The 14,545-nt window shown below is 44.6% G+C and overlaps 1 protein-coding gene across 1 annotated transcript; it reads right to left on the reverse strand.

Annotated features, from left to right (window-relative positions):
* Positions 1-9,626: 9,626 nt before the first annotated feature.
* Positions 9,627-12,026, reverse strand: LOC129598732 (syntaxin-1A homolog). Its single transcript, XM_055496766.1, has 2 exons — positions 10,597-12,026; positions 9,627-10,330 (listed from the first exon to the last, which is right to left on the reverse strand). The coding sequence occupies exons 1-2, from the start codon at positions 10,699-10,701 to the stop codon at positions 10,103-10,105; spliced, it is 333 nt and encodes a 110-aa protein (XP_055352741.1). The 5' UTR covers positions 10,702-12,026; the 3' UTR covers positions 9,627-10,102.
* Positions 12,027-14,545: the final 2,519 nt, after the last annotated feature.

Genomic DNA, 14,545 nt, shown 5'->3' on the forward strand with positions numbered 1-14,545 from the left:
CGCACGGTCCGCGTTCTGTCCAACCAGAATGTTGGGTTCTGTCCAATCTGCTCTGCTTACACATATCTGAACCACTGCTGGTTAATGCATTACTACATACGGGTATACAGTAAAGGTTTCTAAAGGTCACGAACAGCTCTGGCTCAACAATAGCATATGAAGGTGGTATATAATCGCTTACGGGTAACCTTATAACCATCGCATTACGACGCATAGTGATTTTTATAAGTCACGAGTGGCTATGGCTTACCAATCGCATATTTGGATGGATATTTCGCGCAGGTAATTAGCAATCGTCTTCGTTACCCAAAACGCAAAACGAGTTTCCAACCAGAACATGCAAAGTGGTTGATCATTTTCCGAACATATGTTGGGATGTTAGCCCATCTGAGTGAGGACATACAAAAATTATTAATGATTATGCACATTCGGTAAATGGCTATTATTACACAACTGGTTAGGTAGTACCTTATAGCGCTCTTAAGTAGGCGACCTGGATTGTATATCAGTAGCCATGTTTTTCCCATGCTGGCTTTCCCATGATGTTGAAACGCGATCATAGTCAACGTCGATTGCCCATTGAAACAAAAATGAAAATATACAACAACGTTGGTGTACATGACCTACAGAGAAATGTTCCAAGTAAAAAAGTAAAAAAAAAGCTATCATTGTCTTAGTCACACACGGACAACTACTATTTCTAGTGCAAACATAAGGAAATGGGATATTTGATGTCGGATTCTAAATGCCGGAATTAGTGCGTGCTTTTTGCTTGTCGGTGCTCGGTTTTTTGTCAGCGATATACTGATTCAACACAGGAGACACACGGCGCGTTAACAAGAACGAGAAATACTTTACAGTTTAGAGAAAAGAGTGATAAATTGCAGTGTAGCAAACCAAAACGGTTTGCTACACTGCATTTATCACTCTTAAAAACCGACAATAAATATGCAGAAAAGAGCGTGAAGACATCAGCGCAAAGGTGCACACCAAGGGCTTAATTTTGGTGCCGATGAGTAAATAATGCACAGGTTTGCGCAGGAGCTCTAATAAAAGTATTCATATAATTTATTCGAGACAGCAGATTGAAACTGAAGAGTCATGAAACTGCTTTGGAGTCATGATCGTTTAAGCCGGTGCCTGCTTGAACAGATTTGTTGTGGGCCGCTGACCGTGGTCGTTTATGCCGTAGAGGATGATGCTGTGGGATATAATATTATAAGCATAAACTGTGCACACAATACGGCAACTTTAGTGAAAATATTCAGTAAGAATGTTAGTTCTACAAAACTGACAACTTCGCGGAAGAATACAGGATAGAGTGGGATAAATAGTAGAATAAGGGCTCCTACCAAACGCATAGTTTCCGTGTCCTTGCGAGAAGTATGCAAAGATATACCGGCCTAATCTTAATTTTCATGATACTTCTATGTATTATTGTACAGCGTGCATTGAGGCCGCACAAAATACAGATGCTTTTTGATGTGACCTTTACGTATGCATGCTGGTTGATCCTGGTTGGACATGGGCAGAACACGGACCGCCTACTGTTGCCGTGGAGTACGATACAATGCGACTAGCTGGACTGTGAGACAACCCTCCAACATCTGGTGGTCAGCAGTCGGTGCACTTGCTGTCGGTACTCCTTGCTGACAGCCAGATATACGAAGAAGTTCAGTGTATAATTCGCCCTCAATGAGACATCACACATGAGCGATAAATTTTCCATGATGGTCTTCGTAGGCGTAATAGGCGCCCCAAATAGGCGGGCCAGCCCTACACCGCTGAATAGCACGTTGGGAGCTTGCGCGACAATGTAGACGGCGACGGTGCCCAGCAGCAGAATATGATGGTTCATGGTGTGTTTATTGCGAGAGTCGCGGGTTGGATCGGAGTGCAGAAGAGCTAGTGTGGCCCGGTATTCTCTGCGGATGACGCAAATAAGGATGCTGCTTAGCAGTAGCAAAAGAAGGAATTTCCCAAAGACGATAAAAACCTGTAAAAGACGACTCGTTAACCTTACAGTTAACAGAGGCGTTCTGGATGTTTGCAATTGCATGCAGGATGCAAATCCATCAAGAAATTCCAATAACTTACAAAAATTATCTAGCACAGGAAAATGTTTATGAACCTGTTAAGACCACAAGAGGCTAGAGGTGGCTTACGGCAAATACCAGGTAGGTCGTTGGGTTGATAAGCAGAAGTATTTGGAATGGTATGTAGTTGATTGTAGCCGGCAGGAAGGTTGACGGGTTGATGGTTGACGCTCAATGAAGGTCATCAACCTTTCTCTAAAGGTCGTCAACCTTTCTGATCAACCTTTTTTAAAGGTCATCAACCTTTCCGATCAACCTTTTTTTAAGGTCATCAACCTTTCTCATAAGGTTTCCAACCATTTTGCCGAAGGTTGTCCTCATAACCGTCCATCATATTTATCTTTCGGCTTGCTGTTAACTTGCTTACCATTAACATTTTCTTTTTTAACATTTCTTTCTCGGTATCCATGCATTAAAAAATGGCGCCGTGCTGTGCATTTGGAGACACTGCGGCTACATGAAATCACCTTGCGTTATAATGATAATATGCGCTCAGAGTAGCCAAAATCATACTGCTGAGATTGTCTTTTGCTAACTCTAAACGTACTGGAAGATGCACCGAATTAACTGGTGCCGAAACGGGCAGATGTCTTTTTTTTGATAGCCCTGTTCGGGCTTTAACAGCAACAATTTTCCCAACATGTGTGCTTGAGAACTACCTAGTATTATAAGCACTACCGCATTTTACAAAGAAGGTAGTCTCAGATGTGCACGTCTTTGCACTGGTAGTCTTAGTGAATGTTGTTATGGTAGTCCACCTTTCTGTCGAGAGTCTTAAACCTTTCTATAAAGATAGTCAAACTTTCTGGAAAGATCATCAACCAATCTGTAAAGGTCATTAACCTTTCTCGAAAGGTCATCAACCTTTCTGTAAAGGTCATCAACCTTTCTGTGAAAGTCATCAAACTTTCTGTAAAGGTCGTCAACATTATTTTGTAAAGGCCGTTCCTTAACTTTGCAAGAACCCACTTTATAAAGCCTCACAAATAAATGTTTTGCGGTCGGAGGAGTCAGTCGACAACGATAAAAATAAATAGAGCTTTAGAAGAAAGGTCGATTGTAATTTCATCCTGAAAAACCATTTAGATATTACTAGCACTTATTATGGCTTATCTTGATTACAGTACCATTTAATAATATTTGCACGCGTGACCGATAGAAAGGTGGATGTTCAATGAAATCACTTCCAATAATCTACCGAACCAACCCGTCGGTGTCGATTGATCTAACAACGACACCATTGAGTGCATTCAGGCCCATTGTGAGAGTCAATGTCACTGATTCGGAAAAAAAGTGGATGCAGCTATGGATATGTTATTTTTATCACTCTGTCTGCCTGACATCCAAATTTCTTCAGTCTCCCATTGAATTTTTCATTTGAGAAAATTTAATTTAACCTTATACATTGACGAGATTCGTGCCGGCAACCAGCTATGCAGGTGGCTGCCCGCTGTCGCCACAGACTCGTGCGTGGAACTCCAGTTTCTTCTCTCGTTCACATCTCGGTCAAACCTCCCGATTATAGTTCTAAAAGGTAGAAATGCAGTACTCAGAAGTTTTCTGGTACCCAACAAGCTGCTGTTAGAGCGTATAATGTTGGAGCAAATTAAAACACAAGAATGCACGAAAGCTTCTGTAAGTGCTGCGCAGAGAATCTATATGAAGTCTGTCAAAACAAAATTACTCTCGTAGTCTCATCGGGCGTTTTTTGCCTCCAACAGCAATTTATGTATTCAGTACCAAAAAACTGCTAAGTGTTTTCTCTGCTTTTTTCAATGTTGATCGTGAGGTTTTACCAAGATGTACGCAAGAGAAAAAGACTAGAGGTAAACGCACGAGCCACGAGTATATGGAGGGAGTCAGCTGATGGGCAATGTCACCTGATGAAAGAGATAATTTTTATTATTTCAAACCAACACAATAAACCGTGTTAAAAAGCTATTAGAAAAACAAAAGCTTATTAAGCATTTCAGCCTTCTCCACGGTACCCATGACAGAAACCGCGTTGCCGCGTTGTATCTCTAAAAACACAGCGTTAATTATTTTTTATCGCTATCGACTGGTACCTCCGACCGCAAATCACTTTTTTGTGGGGCTTTGTATAATGCGTTCTTGCAGAACTAAGGAACAACCTTTACAAAAAAGGTTTACGGCCTTTACGGAAAGGTTGATGACCTTTACAAAAGGTTAATGACCTTTACAGAAAGGTTGATGACCTTTACAAAAGGTTGATGACCTTTACAGAAAGGTTGATGACCTTTTTGAGAAAGGTTGATGATTTTCATAGGAAAGTTTATAACTTTCGACAGGAAGCTGGACTACCATAACAACCCTCACTAAGAATACCAGTGCAATGACGTCCACATCTGACCATGGTGAGTCCACCTTCTTTGCAAAACGCGGTAGTGCGTATAATGCTGTAATCTTTAAGCACACAGGTTCGGGAAATTGTTGCTGATACAGTGCACAAGTAGCCCGAACAGGGCAATCAAAATAAAAGCATCTGTGCATTCCGGCCTCAGTTAGCCTCAACCTCGGTTAGTTTCTAGTGAGTGTAGCCAGACCCGTAGCTAGGTCCGAAGGATGAAGGGTGCGCATATCGGCAGCGCCCGTTTTGAAGTTCGATCTGCGCTAACTGCGCCCGTAGATTTCTGAGTCTACGCCAACTGCGCCCCCTTTATCCCTTTGCTACCGACCCGGCCCCCGTTTCACAGTCGACAGCATGTCAAAGTCTACCATGGCACTGTGTGCCAAATTTCCAAAAGGGTTAAACAAATTAAACACGACACTGCACATGCGCCACGGGCTCACTGCTATTGGCGCCCGTTGCGTTTTTATAAAGTCCCTTGAATTTGCGCCCGCGTGCCCGTGCGCTAGTTTCGGACGGCGAATAAAAAGCCGAAGTTAGCCGCGGAGGGCGATGCGTGCGCCCGTACGCATACCTCCTCGCTACGGCCCTGAGTGTAACTGAGCAGTTAAGAAAAGACAGTCTCTGCAGTATGGTTTCGGCTACCCTGAGCGCATTTATTATTACACAAAGTGATTTCAGATAGCTGACAATTCCTCCAAATGCACACCATGGCGCCATTTTTTAGTGCATGGATACCGAGAAAGAAATATCAAGAAAGAATGTGTTAATGTTAAGCAAGCTTAGACAGAAAAACAGCTAGCAGAAAGATATGATGGACAGCTAGGAGAAGAGCTTCGGCGAAATGGTTGAAAACAAGGTTGATGACCTTAAGAAAAGGTTGATCAGAAAGGTTGATGACCTTTAGAAAAGGTTGATCAGAAAGGTTGATGACCTTTAGAGAAAGGTTGATGACCTTCATTGAGCGTCAACCATCAACCCGTCAACCTTCCTGCCGGCTACACGCGCGCACTCACGTTACATCCGAAGACCGTTGCATTTTTTTAATGTAGAGTAGAGCTCATCTGTAAAGCTATTGGTTTTGTTTTTGTTGTCAGCTAAAATACTGACCACCAAAGTGTCATAAGCTGCTGCCCACCGCAACAACCAGTGCGGCGGCGGCGGGTCAGTTTGCTTTCCGAGCAAGAGTTCGTTTGGGTCAGAAAAGTCTTCGCTCGACGGGAAAGTGGAGAGAGTCCAGTAAATATTGGCCAGCTCAAACGAAGTCACCGTGCCAACCGTAACTATGATACCGCACACCGTGAGCCGGGCTGGCAGCGTGGGGTGCGTCAGGATCCCTCCAAACGGATTGATATAGGCTAACAGTCGTCCACCCACGAATGCATTTAAAGTCCTGAAAATATCGTAAATTATTTATCTAGCTCATGGCTTTTCAATATTTTATTTATAACTAACTGAAATAACTTTAGGTTAATATATTACGGGATGGATTTCGATAGGTCCTGTGCAGTTAAGCCCTACCAGTCGCATATTTCCAGCACATTAAGCTCAGGTAATTAGCTATCGCATTTGTCACCCACAATCCCTCGGCTTGATGGATTTCCCACCAGACCGCCGCAGATTGGACGGGTATTTCCCAAATACATGATGGGAGGTCAGCCCATCTGAGAAAGTGCAAAAATTATTAATGAGTCCATCCAGTAAGTGGCTGTTATTACTCAACTGATACAGTATCTTACAGCGCTATCAAGGCGGCGACAGTGATAGTAGTCATGAACAGATTGGTGCTGGTACGCTTTTTGGCTGACTTCAGCACGGCGATGTTGATCGTATTGCCAACGGTACGACAAGCTAGAAAGAATGAATAAACTATCCACTGAACAATGTACCGCCATAATTCAATCTTAAGCGCGCGGCTATTGGAATAGTGCGACTCGTAATCAAAGGTCATGTTGGTAGAGCAATTATACGCCAGTGATTCGTTGGTGGTCCAGTTCGGGGGAATGTAACAATCCAGTGTAGAGTTCATTATGATGTTCGTGGATGACCTTTGCACTTAAACTGTCGAGTTTTGCACGGACAACGAAGGAAAAACACAGTCGGGTGTACAGGATTCAGTATAACGCTATTAATATTTTTTCGGTACCCTTTTGGACACATTCTGGATGATGGATGAGTAAAGAGCGCAGCTGTATGGGAGCCATATCTGTTTACGCAAGCAAATCCTGGTTTTTTAAGCTAACCGTTTGTATCCAGTGAAATTGATGCTAAGTCTGTCCGGAAGTTCGACACTTGACGTCTTGTTGTGTCAATGACCAAGCTTGCGGAAGAAGGTTTTTGGTAAAAGCAGTACAAGTTCCTGCGTATGCGCTGAGCATGAAATGCGCTTTTTCGCATTTTCTGCTTGTCGTCTCTAGTTTCCCTATGACATGAAGGAAATCTACACTTACCTAATATCCATCGTGCGCTACCCCATTACGTAACCCATTACACTGGACGCCATATTTATGGCGTCCAGTGGCGTCCACTGTGCAGTGTGCACTTGTCAGTGATCACACTATGATTCAACACATATTGATGCGTCGCGTTAGCACAAACGAGAAATACCGTTTAGAGCAACGACCTCAAAGATCCTTGCTACACTGCACTTGCACATCATTTTTTAATTTCTGTATACCGCGTGTTAGCCCGGGATTAGTTGTTGCACTCATGCACAAGTAATGGCAACACAAAAAGCCTAAAAATTTCGGAATATTATTGTTAAGTAGAAATTCCGCGCATAAAACATTAACATTTCTTGTACTTAATGTAATCCCGCGATACAATTTATCGCTTGTAGTACCCGACAACCAGTATGCAGAACAGAGCGTAAAAAAAAATAAGAGCGCATTGTGCCGACCAAGCGCTTTTTCTTGGCGCGCTTTTTTCTTCGTGCATTGAGTAAAGAAGCAGAGGTTACGCGCAGGTTCTAATAGAAGCATAATTTATTCGACCCAGGCCAGATTGAATATGAGGAGACTGCTTTCAAGTTCTGATCTTTACACATCCAAGTCAGTTCCTGTTTGAGTAGAACGTGGGCTGCTGGCCGTGGCCGCTCATGCAGTGGGTGCAGTCACTGCAGTGCTACTTATATATATAAGCATAAACTGCGCACACGATATGATAACTGCAGCGAAAACACAGGTAAAAATGTTACTATTATAAAGTTTACATCTTTGCGGGAGTATACAGTAAATGTGGAGTGGGAAAACAATGATATCAGAATAAAGGCTCCAACCAAACGCTTTCAGTATTTTCAGTGTCATTGAGAGAAGTATGCGCAGATACTATATAGATATAGCCCTACAGAGTAGTTGTGTTTGTGTAGTATATAGTACACAAGCACATTGTACACCAAAGATGATTAACGAGAAGTTATACCGTGTTCGTGGTCTGAGTGGCAAAATCGCTTGCGCTCGATGCGCGAAACGTTAATATCCGAACCCACACAATTTATAACAACCAAAATGATTATACCACACACCTTTATGAGAGAAAAAAATGTTTGTATGAAAAAACCGAAAAAAATGATGTTTTTCAACCCAATGTTTCGAAATGTAATAACAAATTTCATTGATTCCAAAACAATTAAACTCCAACATAGAAGTGGGGCTTACTGAAATAGGAAAAATTTGGTTAGGCATTGGTGTGATGTGAAGTTAGGTCAGACCATACTAAATGCAATCACAAAGTTCGAAAAATGAAAATTTTTGTTACCCGACATCGTATAACTTCTTCTTAAAATAAAAATGCGTTCTGATTGTGACCTTTATGTATGCATGCCGGTTAATCCTGGTTTGGCATGGTCCGAACGCGGACCGGTGACCGTTGCCATTGTCGCGATACGATACAGTGCGAGTACTGGCTGATCTTTTGGTGGAGTGTGAGACAACCCTCCCGCATCTGGTGGTCAGCAGCCGGTGCACTTGTTGTCGATAGTCCTTGCTGACCGCCAGATATACGAAGAGGTTTAGTGATAATTCGCCATCGATGAGACATCACACAGCGGTATAACAGCCGCGTTAGTGGGTGTAAGCGTAATACTCGTATATTACGCTTACACCCACCATCGCGGCTGCCTGTATATAGGCAGCCCAAAGACCTCGGCCAGCATTATACCGTTGGTTAGCAGACTGGGAGTTTGTGTGACACTGCAGACGGCGACGGTGCCCAATAGCAGAATATGGGAGTGATGGTGCGCTTATCGCAAGAGTCGCTGGTTTGATCGGAGTGGCTCCCACCTTTTTTTGGGTATCTTCAGTTTCCCTGTGACATGACGGATATCTGCTCGTAATGCAGCGCACTGGTTCTTCTGGAAGCGTGAAGTGCGTCGTGCGTTAACCAATTGCAAAGTCAACGTGATATGTTTCGTCCTTGGCACATATACAGAACGCTTTAGTTTGCTAGCAAACAGGTACGGTAGTAGCCGATAGCAAGGCGAGAATTGCATCGGAAGTTGGTCAAAAAATATGCAGGGAATATGCCGGTTATATGAGGATTACATCGGTTTCGTTTCCATAAGTATAGACAAACGGCGCCAGTGACCTTTCAAATTCATGCACTATTCATATTCATTTTCTTCGTACCAATCCATATACAGTAGCATGTTCTGACGGTAATACAACGGTAACAAATTCCGGCACGTAGAAGAACTATACAACTTTATCGGAAAGTGTAATTTTACCTTTGTACCAGCTAGGTATATAAAAAAGCGACCTTGAATTTTGTATTCCCTAAATACTAAAAGATATACTGTAACAGAATTAAAAGAATCTGTAACGAATATCTGATGATGTTCTGCAATTGCAAACCATGTCCTGCTATCGCCTACTCGTAGTCCTTTGCTCATTCGCAATGTTAATCGTTGATAATAAATGAACAAGTATTTCAAAACTGTAATTGCATTCTACAAAGTACAAAGTATTTGTAATAAGCACCAATTTCGTCGCTTTAATTTTAATTGTTATTATCCCGTGTAAGTATTTCTGATATCACTGTTTAATTTTTCGTCCCACCACAAGAAGTACACTCGTCAATAGTCACGAAGAATTTTCTCGTCAAAAGTTTTGAAAACGTACCGCACAAAACTACAACCGTACGAAAAAATCATTACTAACACGAAACAGCGTTATTTGTTTTATTAGTCTCATCACTTTCCCACGGCCTGGATCAGCGATAATATAAAGCTTCACAGAGACAACCAACCAAAAATCACACGCGCTCCATCGATCTCGACGAAAAAACAAAAAAATTACATCCAATAAATTTTTTTTCCAGAAAACATGAAACAAAAAATCACGAGAAAAATCGTAGGACATCTTTCTCAGAAAAAAAACAAGGGCACTTTCCTTTTTTTACAAAATCCCGGAGGCTGATAGCCCCTGTGGACAGCAGAAAACCCGCTGGACAGCGGCGAGGAAGGCATAATCGGACACATCACACATTCTTCGGAATCCCTTCGTCAAATAAATAATGTTCACTCCGAAGATGTGTGCACAATTCACACCGGAAGTCCCCTTGGATCACCACAAGGTTGTAATCAACAAAAAAAATCAGGTAGACGGAGGTGCAGTCCCCACAGGCACGGAATCATGCTCGATTATATCGTCGTGGAATTCGTGGCGTTGTGCGCCGTGACAAACACGGTATGGACTTTGGGCTGCGGTTGGGAGTTGATGTTGATGGTGTCGCCACCGGTCTTGCCGCCGCCGTTGGTACTAGCGGTAGTGGCGGAACTGCCGCCGAATTTCTCGGCCAACGGAATGGCAATGGCAAGGATGATGATAATCAGCACCACGATGCCGGTAATAATAAGACAAATCTTTTTCTGCAAAGAATAAATCATGTCAAACATACGTGCCTTCGCTTCGGTAAGCTACAGAAACATGTCGTAAATTGTAAGCCACTTCACAGATCATGATATAAAACTAAAAGCATCTCAGAACCGCTGAAAATTTATGTCAGTCATTAAGCGAACAGTTACTGATACACTACCATACCGGATTAAACACCTCGTTATTGCACGTTGTATTTTAACAAGAAATCTGAAACTGAACAACTATTTTGTGTTCGGATTAACAAGCTAATACGAACCCTTCTTGCACTGCTCTGATATTCCACAGCCTTTTTGGTCTCCACTTTGGCTTGCGCAACATATTCAGCCGCGTTGACCACGTTGTGTTCTATCCGATCGATCATTTCGCCCTGTTGGATCGAAAATTAAGAATCAATTAAAAAAACATTAATTCAAAAAACAATTTTTTTTAATGGCGCACTACGGTATATGAGAGTGCACCACCATCAAACGCACCAATACTTACGTAACTGAAACAGAATATCGTAGTAAAAATTTGAAAGCGTATGAAATACTTATGGCGAAAAACTACTGAAGATTATAACAGCTAAGACAAATAAACTAAAGCAAAACATGTAAAATTTCCACTGCACTACGATTCGCACTACTCAATTACGAACGCCCCATGCAATTCGGCGTTCAGAAATCGACATGGTATCGACGTTTCCAGTTTCGAAGTTACAGAACATTAGCAGAAAAAGTGCAGTAAACAATTTCTTCAAAATTTATAGTGCACGTTTTAAATTCAGCAAAAGCAATTCAAAAACATACTGCGAAGTATATGAACCGTAAAGACGCATCCGATGGAATACCGGTAGCTAGTAAAAACCTGTAAAATGACTATACTGATAATCACCTAAATGAAAATTAAAACTCTACCAGCGTTAGAAAAAATCTGTTAAATTACTATTGTGACAGGCAAGCACAGAGAGCTCACAGGTGACTTTATTGTACAAATAAAGTGGAGCAAATGCCGCGTGAATGCGGGGAAAAACACAACAAAGGCCAATGTCTGGCAGGAAAGTGAGCAGTCAAGTTGCTGCGAGCTAGTTCCAGAGCGTAATGAAATGTAGAGAAAGAAATGTGCTGGCGGCAACGGCGTCACGCTGTCCAGACACACGGAATGTGAGTGCGCAGACTGGACTCGTATCCAACGCGAGCGAATATACGCTGAGTCATACAGCGAGAGAGAGGAGCGAGAGAGCAAGTATGCTCAGTGAGTGCGCCCGCGGTGTATCCGCATAGGCGGAGAGTGCAGTGCAGCCACTCACGTACGTACAAGAGAGGGCGAATCAGCATGTGTGCAGTGATACGCATACGCAAAGTGGCGTATCTATCACGCAGGCTGTCGTGCCTCTAACATGCCTCTGGGCGGGAATCCGAGCTCCTGCGAGGATGCTCAGACTCAGTACCGCACCAGCGTCGCACCTCTCCGGTCGACCCATGTGGGGTCGCCGGTACGCGTCCTCTTCCGGCGGGAGTCCGGTGTCTGTTGACCGTCCCATCCTTCACTTCCAGATCCATGAGAGGCAAGCAACTCACGGCCGCAAATCTGGAAGCCGCTCGGGGTTCGTTGTTGGACCGGTATTGCTTCTGTTAGCCTGGCATCTTGCTTCTGTTGGCTCGCGGAGAAAGTGAAAGAAAAGTAATGACGGTTAAACAGCGCGAAGTAAAAAGTAATAAAGTTTAATCACAATTCCAGTGAGCAAAAAGTAAATGCAAAACAGATCTGGTTAGAGATTCTAAGTAAAATACAATTCCGTTTGTTAGAAAATGTATAAAAATACTAAAAAGAGATCTGTCCGGGGTCTTATTCCGACTAGGATGACGTCCACGGGTCTTGAGTTTCCACGGGGTCTCCTGTCTAAGTGCAGTCCGGTATATCAGGTCCGGGGCGTCGGTTCCCGGGTTACCCAACGTAACCGGTAATCTCGTCCGAGGTCGGGTAAGCACGGCTGACACTTACGTCCGACTCGTATTCGTCCGTTCCGGAGTAGAGAGGCACTGTCGCTGTTGCGAATGCCGAAGCATCCTCTCTAATTAAGGGGGTGGACCAAGGTCATCGGACCAAGGTCAGCCTACCGGTAAGTTAGCCGGCGGCAAGGGAGTTCGGCTAAGTCCCGAATTCCAGAAAGTCAGGTCGGACAAAACCGTACTTGTGTCGTGCGACTTCTGTGGTCGCCAAGTGGTAATGCCGATGGAATGTGGTCGGTTAAAACCGTTAAATCTGCTACCACGAGCCTGGGTGTGACTTCCGATACGAACTGGCTCGAAGGTCCGGTCGGAATTTCTTGTTCCTCCATCCAACGGTGGTTTATCCGACCTTCTGTCGGTTGAGGATGGATATCCGACCTGAGGTCGGTTGTAATGTTGTCCGACCTGAGGTCGGTAATAACGCACCTCCATGGTCGACCTCGGTAACTCGTGTTATTTAGGCCCATGTGGGGCCAAACAAGTCCCGTTAGGTCGAATTCGTCCATTCCGAGGTCGTTTCCAGTTCCGGTCTTCAGTTTTAGTCGTCTTTCACCGACCTGTTATCGGTGACTCCTGATGTCCGACCTGAGGTCGGGTATGGTGTTATCCAACCCGTGGTCGGTGGTAATGTTATACGACCCGAGGTCGGTTACCACGTGACTGGTCCGTTCAAAGGTCGTATCTCGGCTGATCCGCTGGTGTTCCAAGCGAATCAAGCGATCCGGCGTTCCTAACCGACTTCTGTGGTCGGTTGGACCGGTTCTCCGACCTGAGGTCGGTAATAATGTTATCCGACTGGAGGTCGGTTACTCCAAGTCCCAGGTCGATTGAGGCCGAATTCTTACATCCGGAAGTCATTTTCCGTGAATCCTTACGATGGCGTTTCCATCCACCGACCTGTTGTCGGTTACTTCTCATGTCCGACCCGAGGTCGGTTACAACGTTATCCGACCCGAGGTCGGTGATTCCATGATTCCGTGTTCAACCGAAGTGAGTTACGGTATGCAGGCTCAAAGTGGAGCCATACAAGTCCGTTTCGGTGGAATCGTCCTTATAACCGACCTGTTGTCGGTTATTCCACTTTTTATCCGACCTGAGGTTGGACATAATGTTATCCAACTTGAGGTCGGTGATTCCTCATCCAGGTCGGTTCCGTCCGTCAAGAGGTCGGTTTCAAGCCTCTGGGCGCTCATCCGAGCTCCTCGAAGTCGTTTTCGGAGTAAATTCCGGTTGGTGCCTCTAACATGCCCCGGTTCGGGCTCGCGTTTTTGCCTCTGGACGGGTCCGAGTTCCGTCAAGTTCGGCGGTTCTATGGCGTCTGTTGGCCATTCAGCATGCATTCCTGATTACTTATGGCGTCGAAGGACTTCTGTGGTCCCTTTTAACCAGGTAATCTCTTTGGTTCGTTTTGTGCGTCGGGCCCCGACTTATGCCAGACTGCCCGTTCCCATCCCCATGCAGCATGCAACCTGGGGTAGGATCAGATCACTTCGCCTCCCTGGTTGGAGTTTCTTTGTTCGGTTCCGCGAACCTGCGACGCCTTGTCTCTTCTGTTGGGGGAAGACATCGCACGTCCGCGGGGAATTTTGCTTTGCCGGTGACGCTGGCCAACTGGCCGTTACTGTTGCGGGCAGGTGGTCATCGCCATCGGGGTTAAGAGGGGTGCAGGTCGAGTATTCTAACTCGGTCTGCCTAGGGTGTTCCATTTGAGACATGGGGAAGCAGGTCGCGGCGGAGTCGTTGGTATGGTGGCCAAATCACCGTCGCTGTTCCTCTTCAGGTAATGGCAGCACGGTCAAGCCGCGCGTAGTCGTGGTCACCGGTGAATCGGTTGGTTTATCCGATATCCTCCGGGGGAGACTGCGGTTGGACTCCAGGTACAGGTTCCTGGTTGAGAGCCTGTAGGTCCGGGTTCAAACGGAGAATCCGTCCAGACTAAAATCGTAGTCAGGTGTCGCGGTTTGCGGTCACCTTTACCGACTTCTGTGGTCAGTGAAGACTGCGATAAAGCCATCCCGTTTGTAATTTCCATATGCTTCCGTCAGGTCGACGTCGGTTGGTCAATGTTTAGAAGGTCGGCTACCGTTGGCAGATCGACTTCTGTGGTCGATTCTAGGTAGCGGGTCATAGTTGACACTATCCGTTCCGTTGCGGTCCAATTGATTCCATGTTATTTAGGGACTTGTTATCCTATCGGCCGTCCGTTTCTCGGAG

This window comes from Paramacrobiotus metropolitanus, unplaced genomic scaffold, assembly GCF_019649055.1.
Source record: "Paramacrobiotus metropolitanus isolate TYO unplaced genomic scaffold, Prichtersi_v1.0 Parri_scaffold0000128, whole genome shotgun sequence".
In the NCBI taxonomy this organism is placed as follows: domain Eukaryota; kingdom Metazoa; phylum Tardigrada; class Eutardigrada; order Parachela; family Macrobiotidae; genus Paramacrobiotus; species Paramacrobiotus metropolitanus.